General features: G+C 38.0%; 1 protein-coding gene across 7 annotated transcripts in view; it reads left to right on the top strand.

The window, feature by feature from the left end:
• Positions 1-14917, top strand: part of CPNE1 (copine 1) — a 38895-nt gene that overhangs the window by 2620 nt on the left and 21358 nt on the right. For 2 of the 7 annotated variants that reach the window (XM_068987582.1, XM_068987583.1), the window contains 2 exons: positions 2770-2854; positions 5499-8820. The exons of 2 other annotated variants lie outside the window; for them this stretch is intronic. In XM_068987582.1, the coding sequence (XP_068843683.1) occupies positions 5521-8382 (2862 nt within the window). In that variant the 5' untranslated portion in view covers positions 2770-2854; positions 5499-5520 and the 3' untranslated portion in view covers positions 8383-8820. Of the gene's footprint in view, positions 1-2769; positions 2855-5498; positions 8821-14917 lie in introns of those variants that run through there. 3 more of the 7 variants (XM_068987585.1, XM_068987586.1, XM_068987588.1) reach the window with 2 other exon arrangements.

Raw genomic sequence — 14917 nt, 5'->3', positions numbered from 1 at the left:
CTGATTCACTGCCTTTGAATACTGACTGGAGATAAGTGAGAAAGTGGAGAAATATGCTATCAAAGGTGTATATCTCCCTCAGTGTCAGATTTGTTTTAAGGACAGTCCCAGAACCTGAAATGTGATCCATTTGGGGATGGAGACAAAATTAAGTCGATGAAGCTGTGTTCTTTGTCATAATGCATACCATAATGTGGTTGTGCTGCATGTAACATGGTGCCCGGTACGATTGGTTCTCTATTACTCATCTTTGTGGTGAACATTCAGAGGGTGCTGATGTTTGTTTTCTTTTGAATCTGAAGATCTTAGATTGTACCTGTACCCTGGTTCTTGTGATCAAAAACTGATTAAACAAAGTAAAAATTCACTTTCGGATGTTTATTACCAAATGAATAGTGGAAATGGTCAAATTCCTATTTGTGCCTTGGCTTCCTGGTAAAGAAGATTGTTGTCAGACATTTTATCCTGAAATTCCAAGTTTTTGGAATGGCTAGTAAATAAGAAAATCTGTCTTCTCATAATAATATGCTAAAATTTTGTAGCAAATATTTGTGCATGTATCTGGTATTTGTAAAGTGGAAACAAAGCCACTATGTGAGTTAATCCTCAAGATAAAGTGCAAAAGTATACTAAAGCAAGCTTCTTGTTTTAGTTCTAAAATATATCAGTGGATTTAATGGCAAATCAAGGCCATTTTCTCTTTCCCTTAGCTCTGTGAGAAGGTAAAACATGCATTTTAGATGTTTTGTTGCTTAGAATTGTTTCAGTCTTTCTAAAATTCATTAAAGCTTAAGGTGATTGGAATGAATTTTTCATTTTGGTATCCTACTTTTAGTTGCTTGCTGACATTTAGAATGCAGGAATGAGTAGGTTCCTAATGCTTCTATTAAACAGTAATGCTTCTATTAAATCATTGCGTCCCTTTCCAAGTGAGATGTTGAAAACAGAAGTACTTTAGTTCTTGGAATTTCTATTTGAAGGAAGGGATGTAATACGAAGAGTTGTGAAGTTCTGGCTTCTAGCCTGAGCTTCCTGTGTACTTTTCTTTGGTATGGGATGAGGTGGAGCTTCTCTTTTGCTGAAATAGTGAAGATTAACAATTTATGTCTTGAATGATTTTGTAACATGTAAATTCAACATGTTACATACACTTCAGCTAGAGATTTGTCAAATTCAGCTGGTTCTTTTAACTTTTCTCCTTGTTCAGTAATTTCTGGCAACTCTGTAGACATTTTTGGTAGTAGATATAGCATGTTCCCTTTGGGCTTAACTGGCTGATACCAAGCTTGTTCCTCTGTGGGTGGACATGCCTTACCTTCTCCGGTCTGAAAGGGAGGAGGCTGAGGAACTTGTTTCCCTTGCCTTCAGGGCACATGTCCTCACCGCCCCGCGCCCCGCCCCCCCCACCCCCCCAGACCTTTTGAATTGGAATCTCCCGTAGGAATCATCACAAGTGCTTAACTAGAAAATTACCCTAGTCAAACTTGTATGTTTAGGGGAAAAAACCTGTAATAGTTCATGCTCTTTGTTTGAACATAAACTTTATGTAAAGCAAGCTTTTTTCTGTTTTACGTTGCCTTTTGTGACCTGTTAAACTACTAGATGTGGCATTTTAAGTAAAGAGTTTTAGAATTCTAGACAAATTAGTATTGATTGTACAACTATTAAAAAATTTAACACAATGCTCTGGACTTTTGAAAGTGTTGTTTCTGACATATAGCATAACTTTTTGTGGCAAAACAATCTCAGTGTTCTTTAGTAGTAATTTGAGTGGATGTTGATGTTTATTTTAGCTTGTTCTTCAGAAAAGTTTGGAGTAACACTGAAACTTTTGAATGTCTTTCCAGTGATGCATATTAAGCTCAGGGGTGGTATCTTGATCTTGACAGATAGCTAAAAATAGGCATCATCATTCTAAGTAAGCTTCTGTGGTTAATCTTAATACCTAACAGTGACGATTTTCTTCTACTCTTGAATATAGTTGTCTAATCATTTGGTCATATAAATTGCTTGTGAATTGTTCATAACCAGTTTGGGAGAAATTCCAGTGAAAGATGAGTGATGTATTTTTACTTTGGAAGTACTCTTAATATGCTGGACTTTTTATTTTTAACAAGTTTCTTGGAACAAGTTTGGTGTGTTAGAAGAAAAAAACTTTCCCTTAATGTTTTGAACTCTGGTGGTTTTAACTAGGAATTAACTCCTACAGCCAGAACTTTTACTTCATTTGTGTTTTTTTGATGTTCGATTGCTATTTTGGTGCAAAGGAAAAAACCTTGAGATCGTAACTGCAGTAATTTCCTTGAATACCCTTGAGTTGATGACTTAATTTGTCCAGTAATTGTTACTGTGTGAATTTGTGCTTTTTCATAAAAATTTGGTGGGAATCTGAGGAGATAGATTGTAGTTGGACTTGTGTTATGGAATTTTCTGGACTGGTTTAATCATCAAGTGATTAAAGCAAATACCAGGTTTGAAGTTGAGTTTATGACTGTTTTAGTTTTCAGTTGATTCATTCTTCTTGGGCTAATTTATGACACATTCTTGATGTGTGTAAATATATAATATTTTGAGAGAAAGCATTTGAAAGCAATACCAAATAATAAATAAAAAACGTGGGATTTTGGTACCTATATTTTTTTCTAATACTTCGTAATGATGTACTCCAGTGGTTTCCTACTCGCCTTCGTAATATACAGTTCAGTGTGGCCTGTGCGTATTTTTGTGTTTCCTGCATTGATTTTTGCCTCCATTTATTCTCTATTGCAGTCTAAAAGTTGGTTTTAATTGGTTGCCCACAGGATTGACTTGACCTCTACTTCTTGTTAAGAAAATACATCTCTTATTTTATCAGGTAAGAGAATTTGAATAGAGGGTTTGTTTTTATACAGAATAAAATGAGATAGCTTATTAAATAACATGAAAATACGTATAATAACTGTTTTTTGTTTGTTTGTTTTTAACAAGCTTATTTGAGGGATGGGATTGGGGTGGACGAGTGTCTTGAAGTTGTTGATTCCTTTGGGAGTCAGTTTCCTATGGATCCATTTCTCCTGCTGAATTCCTCATTAGGCAATAAGTAGCTGTTTTCTTTCCTCGGTATCATTTTAGACCACCTACAAATAGAGGTGCTTGTTATTGGTATGTTTTTTTAATATTCCTTTGTGGAATAGGTAGAGAAAATGGTAGAAGTATATATGTCATATGTTTTCGAGTACAAATTGACTTTAGATGGAACCTTATTGATTGGAATCTGACCCTCTTGTTAAATAGGATACGCTCAAGCAAGATAGATTGAAATGACTCATCTGTCAGACAGGTACTTTGTAGCAGAATAGCAGATTTTATTTCATGTTTTTTCAGAACCTAAAACCTTCTCCCCTTTGGATGACTGTATGAATAAATCTTGTGCACTACTTTAGTTTACTCAGCCCTTTTCTAGATGGTAATCTGGGCAGACCTTCAACATCATGTTTTCATGTGTACCTTGTACAGACTTTGACTAAATCCCATCTCTCAGCAGCAGATGGTTTGAAGACTTAACTGTGTATGTCACTTTAGCCCTGTGTTTAATTCTTGGGACATATTAAAATTCTCATCTTATTGTCCTAATGCAAACTAACATTATCTGTGTCTCTCTCTCAAGTTTTGGGGATCTAGATCACCCAAGATGTTTCCCCCAATTAGTGATTAAGTGATTTTTGAAGTTGAATGGATTATTGTCTTAGCTTGCTGTATAGCCAGTCTTTTAGAATTAGTAAGGAATGAGAATTTGATTTAATGAACCAGAACCTTCTTGATGAACTTAAGAGACTGCTAAATAGTAAATAAGGGCAAAGGAGTCTTATCAGTGTGATGTGTTTAGTATTAATTTTTCTTACTGATCCTGTCGACCAAAAATGAAAAGCTTCCCCCTGCCTCTTTTCAGATTTCTAGTGTTTTACATGGTCTTATTTTGTGTTTGCCTGTCCATCTTTCTGGGTTAAATTTGAAGGTGGCTTTTATTTTTGTGTAGGTGTGTGTGAGAAAAGTGTCTGAAAGCCAAACAATGTATTTCTCTTGTGTACAGCAGTCGTAATATTGAGATGTAATTGCAGATTTTGTTGCCTGAAATTAGTGTTCATGTAATATTTGACATTGGAAAGCTGCTTTCATGGAGTTAGTATCCTTAGAGCTTGCAGCAAGAAACTTTGCTCTTCTTTGTTCTTACTTGAGAAGTGATGAAGCCAAAGCTCACATAATGTATAATTTTCCTAAGATCACAGAGCCAGTTTCATAGATTTATGTTTCAAAGTCGATTTTTAAAATGGCTTGGAAAACATCCTATGTTGTTGACCACATAAATTTCAAATTAATATATTTTTTCAGCCTCAAGAATTTGTTTTGGATCACTTTACAAATGGCTGCTTTTGCATTTATTCTTAGAAACTATATGAACTGAAATACTGAAATTTTATTTACTGAAATTTTATTTAAGTCTGGGAGAAACTTTTCTTTTTGACTATATCAAAATGGACATTATCTACGGAGATTAGTGAGCACCCAGAAATACCTTAGGAGTTATGTTGGGTCACAATAACTGAATAAAGTTCATTCACTAGTTCAGAAACAAAAAATAGCTCTTTTTTATTATCAGCCCTCCCTGTGGGATAAACAAGACCTTATTAAATGAGGGTTTGAGAATGAGTCCTTGGACCTGAGTTTTAATTGGAACAGCCATGTTGAATGGCGCTGTAACCAGGTTCTACTTTTTGGAGTGATGACTTCAAATATCTAACATTTTGGCTATTTTATTCAGTATTTCTTTGGGATACTTAGTATGTGTTAACCTTGTATGTAATGCATAATCCCATGTATTTTTTTTTTATAAAAATATTTCTTTAGTAAATTGTTTCATCCTAGGGTGAAATATGGAATCACTTATTTGAGACTTGAATCTGCTTTAGTGTTATTATTTGAAATTCATTGTTATGAGATCAAGCCATATAGAATAATTTTACAATAGTTCTACAGAGTTATTAAGTTTATAAGGAAGATTCTGAGCCAGTTTTAACTATTACCTTTGATACATTCTTTGTATCTTTTCCCCTGTAGATAAACTTTGTTTCCTGATTTGATATACACATTTCTTTTAAATCTTCCTGAATAATTAGTGGCCAGAATGATGATATAATTGGTAATTTTATTGTCCTATGGTGGTTTTTTCCCCTGAAACTTTTTGAGTCTTGAACTTCTAATTGTTTCCCTGAAACTTTTGAGTCCTGAACTTTTAATTGTTTTCAGAATTAATGTCTTTTGGATGTTGAAATTGGGTTTTACATTGTAAATGGCATATAGTACCCAGTTTTTAGAATATCCACATTTTAAAAAATGACATTGCTTGTGATAGTTTGAGGGACTACTTGAGGGCCTAATACGGTAGATGGTCATTCTTATAGCTGAAAACTTGGTGTGATAAACAGGAGTCTGACCTGGCCGTTGCCTTTTCTCATCTGCAGGTGTGTGTGGTTTCAGCGCAGCATGGCTGTGGTCATCCGTTTGCAAGGTCTCCCAATTGTGGCGGGGACCATGGACATTCGCCACTTCTTCTCTGGATTGACCATTCCTGATGGGGGCGTGCATATTGTAGGGGGTGAACTGGGTGAGGCTTTCATCGTTTTTGCCACTGATGAAGATGCAAGGCTTGGTATGATGCGCACAGGTGGTACAATTAAAGGGTCAAAAGTAACACTGTTGTTGAGTAGTAAAACGGAAATGCAGAATATGATTGAACTGAGTCGTAGGCGTTTTGAAACCGCCAACCTAGATATACCACCGGCAAATGCTAGTAGATCAGGACCGCCACCTAGCTCAGGAATGAGTGGCAGGGTGAACTTGCCTACAACAGTACCCAACTTTAATAATCCTTCACCCAGTGTAGTTACTGCCACCACTTCTGTTCATGAAAGCAGCAAAAACATACAGACATTTTCCACAGCCAGCATAGGAACGGCTCCTCCAAATATGGGGGCTTCCTTTGGGAGCCCAACGTTTAGCTCAACTGTTCCGAGCACAGCCTCTCCGATGAACACAGTCCCCCCTCCACCAATTCCTCCAATCCCAGCGATGCCATCTCTGCCGCCAATGCCGTCTATTCCCCCGATACCAGTTCCTCCTCCGGTACCTACAATGCCTCCTGTGCCTCCTGTGCCCCCAATTCCCCCAGTCCCTTCTGTGCCACCCATGACCCCACTGCCACCCATGTCAGGCATGCCACCTTTGAACCCGCCACCTGTGGCACCTTTGCCTGCTGGAATGAATGGCTCTGGAGCACCTGTGAATCTGAACAATAACCTGAACCCTGTGTTTCTGGGTCCATTGAATCCTGTTAACCCTGTCCAGATGAACTCGCAAAGCAGTGTGAAACCACTTCCCATCAACCCTGATGATCTGTATGTCAGTGTGCATGGAATGCCCTTTTCTGCAATGGAAAATGATGTCCGAGATTTTTTCCATGGGCTCCGTGTTGATGCGGTGCATTTGTTGAAAGATCATGTAGGTCGAAATAATGGGAATGGATTGGTTAAGTTTCTCTCCCCTCAAGATACATTTGAAGCTTTGAAAAGAAACAGAATGCTGATGATTCAACGCTATGTGGAAGTTAGTCCTGCCACAGAGAGACAGTGGGTAGCTGCTGGAGGCCATATCACTTTTAAGCAAAGTATAGGACCTTCTGGACAAACCCATCCCCCTCCTCAGCCACTTCCCAGGTCAAAATCGCCCAGTGGGCAGAAAAGGTCAAGGTCAAGATCACCGCATGAGGCTGGTTTTTGTGTTTACTTGAAAGGGCTGCCATTTGAAGCAGAAAACAAACATGTCATTGATTTTTTTAAAAAGTTGGATATTGTGGAAGATAGTATTTACATTGCTTATGGACCCAATGGGAAAGCAACGGGTGAAGGCTTCGTAGAGTTCAGGAATGAGGCTGACTATAAGGCTGCTCTGTGTCGTCATAAACAATACATGGGTAATCGCTTTATTCAAGTTCATCCAATTACCAAGAAAGGTATGCTAGAAAAGATAGATATGATTCGAAAAAGACTGCAGAACTTCAGCTATGACCAGAGGGAAATGATCTTAAATCCGGAGGGGGATGTCAACTCTGCCAAAGTCTGTGCCCATATAACAAATATTCCCTTCAGCATTACCAAGATGGATGTTCTTCAGTTCCTAGAAGGAATTCCAGTGGATGAAAATGCTGTACATGTTCTTGTTGATAACAATGGGCAAGGTCTAGGACAGGCATTGGTTCAGTTTAAAAATGAAGATGATGCACGTAAGTCTGAACGCTTACACCGTAAAAAACTTAATGGGAGAGAAGCTTTTGTTCATGTAGTTACTTTAGAAGATATGAGAGAGATTGAGAAAAATCCTCCTGCCCAAGGAAAAAAGGGGTTAAAGATGTCTGCGCCAGGTAATCCTGCAGTTCCAGGAATTCCCAATGTGGGAATGCCCAATGCAGGATTGCCCAGTTCAGGAATGCCCAGTGCGGGACTGCCTAATGCGGGAATGCCCAATGCGGGAATGCCTGCTGCGGGAATGCCCAATGCGGGAATGCCTGCTGCAGGAATGCCCAATGCAGGAATTCCCAGTGCAGGAATGCCTGCTGCGGGAATGCCTGGTGTGGGAATGCCCGGTGCAGGAATGCCTAGTGCAGGAGGTGAAGAGCATGCCTTCTTGGCTGTAGGATCTAAGGAGGCCAACAGTGGGCCTCCATTTAACTTTCCTGGTAATTTTGGTGGGTCAAATGCCTTTGGACCACCACTCCCTCCTCCAGGATTAGGAGGGGCCTTTGGTGATGCTAGGCCTGGAATGCCTTCAGTTGGAAATAGTGGTTTGCCTGGTCTAGGACTGGATGTTCCAGGTTTTGGAGGTGGACCAAATAATTTAAGTGGACCAGGATTTGGAGGGGGCCCTCAAAATTTTGGAAATGGCCCTGGTAGCTTAGGTGGCCCCCCTGGCTTTGGAAATGGGCCCCCTGGCCTTGGAAATGCCCCTGGGCATTTGAGTGGGCCTCCAGCCTTTGGTCCTGGCCCTGGCCCTGGCCCTGGCCCAATCCACATTGGTGGTCCTCCTGGCTTTGGATCTAGTTCTGGAAAACCAGGACCAACAATAATTAAAGTACAGAACATGCCCTTCACTGTGTCTATTGATGAGATTTTAGATTTCTTTTATGGTTATCAAGTGATCCCAGGCTCAGTGTGTTTAAAGTACAATGAAAAAGGTATGCCCACCGGTGAAGCTATGGTGGCTTTCGAATCTCGGGATGAAGCCACAGCTGCTGTCATTGACTTAAATGACAGACCTATTGGCTCTAGGAAAGTAAAACTTGTATTAGGGTAGCTGTTCACATCATTCTTCCTAGGGTAGATATAGTCTTCATAGTGCTGTGATTAATGCATTCAGATTGTTTTCCTAGTGTTTCCAGGTTAGAACCTGTGGATTGTTTCAATTGCATATAGATTGGTTTCCATAACATAGAGTGTTGGTTGACTGTTTACAGAAGACTCACTACCGAGATAAACATTGCTGTACGTTATAGTAAAGCTGTCTTGAGAGAACACAAAAATGATTTTGGCATACCATTAGACAAACCATTTGTAAAACTCAAATGACCACATAAAGCTTATCAAGGAGTCTAGATTGGTTTTTGTTTTATACCATATGGATGAAGAAGATAGAAATGTCAATAGAGCTCATTAAGGGTGCTCTTGCCAGCTGCTGAAAAATAGAAGCTGGCTACTCTTGGAATTTGGTTCAAAGCTGGACAGATTTGCTTTGTTATAGGGTCAAAGCATTGTCTAAAGTTCTCGTTTTCTTTTAAAATTGAATAAAATCTCTGTATACAGATTCACTGTATGTACCTTTATTGCTTCTTGAGGGTTCTTGCTGTATAGACAGTCCTGCTTCTGAAGTTGCTGCTTTGTTTGCCTAATTGACTCATTTGTAAATGAGCAGAATTGCTTTGTTGTTGTTTTTCTATTATGAAACTCCACACTTGGTTTCTGCTATAACGTTGAACTTTTAATTTCTATTGTCACACTTAAAACTGTGTGGAATAAGACATTTGCCACAAAAGTAAAACACAGAGTCCTCTACCTACCAGAGCCTTTTTGGTTTGACCGCCGAGTAGTAGTTTAGTCAGTTTAAAAATCGTGCCTGTTGTTTGGACGGCATAAAAAACCAGAAACCACTTTCAATAATCATTGTTTAAGATGCCTAAGTTGAAATCCTGCCCAAGATGGACTCTAATGTTCTGGCAATTTCCTTCTGTTCCAAATTTATGTGAAATGACTTGTAAAAGTAAATAAAAAAGGGTCCATTCATAAGAGAGCATCGTTATATATAGGTTTTTAAAGTTGAAGTTGAAATTGTTAGTTTTGTTAACGATTAATAGTGTGATAGGAAAAGATCCATAAACTAGCCCATAGATTGATACGTACTTAATCCTGTTACTTGGAGGCTTTTTGGTCTAGTTGTTTGATCAGGAGCCTGTTTACAAAAATTCTAAAGAGTACAAGTGCCGCTGCTAGAGGGGAGAGAATTGAGACTCCTTGCCCTTTCATACTTTGGCATTCAGGACGCTAAGGCAGGAGGACCACATGGGTTCTGGTTGGTGAGTGTCCTTGTCATGAAAACATTTGCCTTACAACGTCCTACTCACTGCCGCAAAAGGCTCTACTTATGGTTACTTTTCTTAAAATGCTCTAAAGACGTGTCACATATTATAAACGGAATGGGAGATTGGTGAGATATCATGAAAAACAATTTTGTCTTTTACATGGGCCTCTGTCTTGGTTTGAAACATCCCCAACATTTCCTACAAATCAATGTACTTATAAAGGGGTCAGCCTTTTAAAAGAAGTATTTTCTATTTAAGAAAAATAGTGCCTTTTTGGTGTTGCAATTCAGCAGAACGCTTAAATACAGCGTCTCTTGTAATTTAGAGTTAAGAGTGGCAACAGTTTCATCTGTGTGATAAGATTTGGAAAGCCTTTTCATCACTACAATCTTAGAGGATTGACAGTACAGGATTTTTTGTTTAGGGAAAGGATTATTTAGACTTTCAAAGACGAAATGGCTGTGTTGTGGGTCTTTTGGTAATTCACGAATACAAATTTGCTTTGACAGATCACTAGATAATTGCCTCCTCAACTAAAAAAGCAATATGTTTGTATATGCTGTTCAATTTAAGTTTTCTGTTAAGTAATCATTCTCATTCCAAAGACAGAGTGCAAAAAACTTCAGCACTGCTTGGGAATCTTATTTCAACTGCAGATTATTTTCCCAATTGGAAAGCTATTTTCATTTTAGAAAAATGGGTTGTTTTGAAGATGAAAGTCTTTTTATTTTTCACAATTTATTTTGGTTATGTGTTCATAAATTCTTATTAAATATTTCATATACTTTATTGCAACTACTTTGTTATTCCTACATTTTAGATAAATGCTAAAAAAAAGGAAAACTTGATTTCATTGTTCACCAAATTAAATAAATTTAAAAAATAGTGGTTTGTGTAGAAATTGGAGAGAATTGTGTTTCATATTTGGTCGATCACAACAGTGCTTCCCTTGTTGTGAAATGTAATTAAATACTTTGCCCTCTGGAACTTGATTTTTGTGTATCTGAGACTTATTAACATAGTGCTAACTACTAAGCATACTGTTCATCTAGTTCTGATTGGAGTTTGAGTTTTTAAAAAAATTTTGAAAATATGTTCTGTGAAACTATTCATACCTCTCTTCCTGCAAATTTTCTCCTAAGAATAAGGTTTGGGATGAAAATTTACATTATTTTCTCATTTGCTGTATGGTACGAAGGATTTGTAAAGCTTTGCTCAAAGTTTTGTGCGTTTGTTAACACTATCATGATATTTTCAATCTTCTGTGTAAATTTTATTGCCTGTTTTTGGTGACTCTGACATTAATAGAAGAGAAACTTTTAGGTTTAGTGGATCCCCCCTCCATTTTTTTGTTTTGTTTTTTGTTTTTTTAGTTTAAAGGGTTAGTGAAATCTATAAAATGTATTTTATAAATAAGCAAACTTGTAAACTTTTCTTGAACTTCAGTGAAACATTTAGTTCATAAGCAACATTTGGAGGTGTGTTCTGTGTTTGCACTATAGTTTGGATGTAGAATTATTAGTGGCTTTTTTTTTAACACAACACTATTAAGTGATAAGTTTCTAGTTTTGTGCTTCAAGTTGTCAAAGCATTGATAGTGGAAATTCCATTAGGAAACTTTATTCGGAATTTCAGAGAGTAATATTCAGTGTAATTAAGTCAGTCTTAACCCACGGGATGAAAATATAGGGCTGTGTATGGAAGTAAACAGACATACATTTTGGATGGAAATACCTTGGATGAAAATAAGGATGCACGAAAGCCCTAATCAAGCTGAGTCCCTTTTATTGGGTTCTGTCATTGTGTACAGGTGTGGGTCAAGTGTTTAAAAATGAATCCACTAATCAGTTGAAGAACACTTTAAAAATGAGTAAAGAAAATGTAAAATTGCTGCTAGTTAAATTTTCTGGAAGAAATTCTGGCAGTGATTACTTGAAAAAATTATTTCCTACTCTGGCAAACATTTAAATTGTTCTACTGGCAGTTCTATAGTAGTCCAAACTTTAGAAAGCAGACACAATAAAATGACTTATTGCCAATGTGGCCACAACATTGCCAGCAAAATACTGCCTGGGCTTCATTCAGCAGAGATTTTTGTTTTTATAGATGAAGTCTTGAATATTGTTCAATAAACTTGTCACGAAATAAAACAGGCTGATGCTTTTAATGCTTTAACTGCACAGATGTACTCTATTGAGCTATACCATTAGATATTTTTGGGTCTTTTAAAAACTCGAAAATATTTTGTGCCTTTGGAAACATGGCTTTGGTGATCTTGGAGGTAACGATTGTTGCTTATCCTTGTCTGCTAATGCTGAAGTATGGAAAGAAGAGGATACCTGGAACTGCAGGGAGGAATCTTGATTCTAGGTCAAATCTGTGGTATCCACTTTTAAAGACTATGTTTGTTTTGCTAGCAAGCCACTTTGTTAACGTGGACTGAGAAAGAACTGGAAACCAGGTGCTCCTTTTCATGAAAGGAGTCTTAAAGGGGGCTGTGAATTTTTTTTTTTTAATGGTTAGGAAATGGGAAAAGAACTATTCAGAATATATTGTCACTTGCACATATCTTTAAAACTTTGTTTTCCTTCTTTGTTTTTGCATGAGTATGTTAGGTATTTGAAGTGGGGAAGTAGGGCTAGAAATCAAAAGTATTGCTGGTTTCTGACCCTGATGCTCTGATTTTGTCCTTTCCACGTTTGTTCAACTTCTATTGGAAAAAAAATAGCAAATAAAAAGTTTCCATAAACTCCATAGAGTCTCTTTAAAAAAACAAAAAGCTGAATTGGAGTTGCAGAGAAATTAGCGGGCTGTTCCTTTTAACCAAAACTCTTGAAAAATGTTTATAACTTTTTTCTTTATCTTGAAAGTTTTAGCCTGAATTTGAGTTTGAATCCCCAGCTTGTTTGGGAAAGTTTTAGACTGGATGTAATAAATTCCAGATAGTTGCTGAGCTGTTTTAAAAATTGTGACAGTTTGACTAAGCATTTGAAAAATTACAGAATGAAATCAGCTGTTTGGAATATCCAGAAATATCCAGAATGGCCTTTACCATCTTAAAAGGGTAGACTGTGTGCTAATACGTCTCTTTTTCTTGTTCAGGAGAGATCACTCAATTTCTGTAACTCATGGTTGTCTGCCTTCCATTGTTTTACAGCAAGTAACTGTCAATTATATACATTTCCACCACTCTCCTTACCCCCAAAAGTGGAGTTTTTATGGGATATGGTAGATTCCAAACTTAATGGCTATTCTTTTTAATTAAATTGCTTGATATTCCACTTCTTTTTAGCATGGAATCTGGTAGATAACATTAACTTATTTTAAAATGTTCTTGGAATAGTGTACTCTGGTGGTGGCACAATCCTCTGATGCTGTGGTGACTTTGGGGAAACTTCTGTTCAGCCAGTAAGTGGGCTCATCTCTTGTTGGTGCCTGCTTGTGTAAATCTTAATTCTTCACTGTGCTGTTCTTGGATTTGTTCTCGGTGCCTTAGCTATTTTGTGCCAGGGGATCTGACAAGCATGTGGCTCCTTTTCTGCATCACCATAACTAGCAACTAGCAACCAAGGCACTGCTTTTCTACATACTGTTCTCCTACTGAAGGGGCAGAAAGCCTCCTGGGGCAAACATTCCAGCCCCAGCGACCGAAGGGCAGCACTCCTAAAACCTAGAGAAAGGAAAGTAGTGTTCATTAACCATATTCCATGAATTCTGTTGAGAGCCCCAGGAACCTCTCCCTAGCAAAAATATTGACCATTAGGTCATAGAGACTAAGCAAACACCAGCTGTAGAGAAGTGGGTAAATAGCACATCAGAACATTGGAGTTGGCCCTCTAGCTGCTCCAGACATCTGGACTCTGATTTTAGTGACTTAATAGTTTATCATCAGTTTTCCTAGTCAGCCGATGGCTTGCCATTTCATGTCAAGTGAAGGAGGTGGTGCCTGTTTGGGGAAAATAGAGCCATGACCAGGCAGAGAACATAATTCAATATGGACAATCAAAGATGTTAAATAATCATAACACACCCCAGTATTCCAGTATCAGACTGGTCCTTGGTGTTGATTCCCTATTTTGATGCTGTCAAATTTCCCCTTTTACATGCTTATACAGTAAGCTTGCCTAGTAACCAGCACTGTTAAATTTTACTTTGACTGAAGCCCCCTCACCACTCTTTCTGTAACCCTAACTTAATTGAGTTGGAGTGAGTGTGAGTTCACCAACAGCTCTTGATAAGATTTGTCATTTACGCATTTGTGCTACACATCAAATGTAACCACTACATTGTACAAGAAGTCACTTGTTAGCCCTTGCAGAGTGGGAAAGTCTTAAGGGTAAGGAAGTTCAGCTGCTTAGGGGGTCTTAAACCATACTAACAGGTGGTATTGCTAATTTCCTCTCTTGTCTTTTGTTCCGCACTTCCCTATGGGTTGGGTTGCAATACAAAAAAATGTCACATCCTTTATATATAACTCCTTTCTGTGGTGTGGGCCCAGAAGGATCCCTCTGCTATAAATCTGGCTTAGGTGGTAGAAAGACTTGAATTAGTTGCATTACTCTTACTGAAGTAAATAATCCTAATCACCTTTGCTTCTGTGACCACTGAATTGGCAAGTTGGAACTGGAAACGTCTGTTACCGACAATTTCACATGGATATACAGCCTAGCCATATAACTCATGCTAAGTAAGTGTTTTGAGCAGTGCATCTAGTACTTACACATTGTGTTGGAAAAGGGAGTATAAAAGATAACCTGTTCTTCAGTGCCTTAAAAAAAGACTTAAATGACTTTAAAAAAAAACTCTTAAGACTTAAGTTTTAAATGATACAAGTGCTCAGTTGTATATATACAAGGTATATACTCATGACCCACTGGAACTTTCAGTAGATAAAGGGATTCCTAACCGGTTGGGATTCCTAACCGGTTGCTAAATGGTGGGACAGAAACAAGTGTAACGGAAGCCTTACGTGTGATCTCTTAACTAGGGTTCTTGGGGACACAATATTTGTTAGTTTAGTAGAATGAAATGATTGTGTGAGGCCAACACAGTGGCAGTATCTAAAATTCTGCCTGTCTTGAGAGCTTTTAAGTTGTCCCATAACAGCATAGCTTGAGGTTCCAGCTGCCTAAGTGGTATGACTGAGCTGAATGGTCTGCAGGGCAGGCAAACAAGGCAAGGGTTGGTTCTAGGGATGTATTGACCTAGCAGAGGGCCAGAACCTTTTCCCTTTTTAACAGTCTGTTGAGTAGCTGC

Source organism: Capricornis sumatraensis, chromosome 15, assembly GCF_032405125.1.
Source record: "Capricornis sumatraensis isolate serow.1 chromosome 15, serow.2, whole genome shotgun sequence".
In the NCBI taxonomy this organism is placed as follows: Eukaryota; Metazoa; Chordata; class Mammalia; order Artiodactyla; family Bovidae; genus Capricornis; species Capricornis sumatraensis.
The sequence above is the reverse complement of the archived record's forward strand: the minus strand, read 5'-3'. Positions and strand labels throughout refer to the sequence as shown.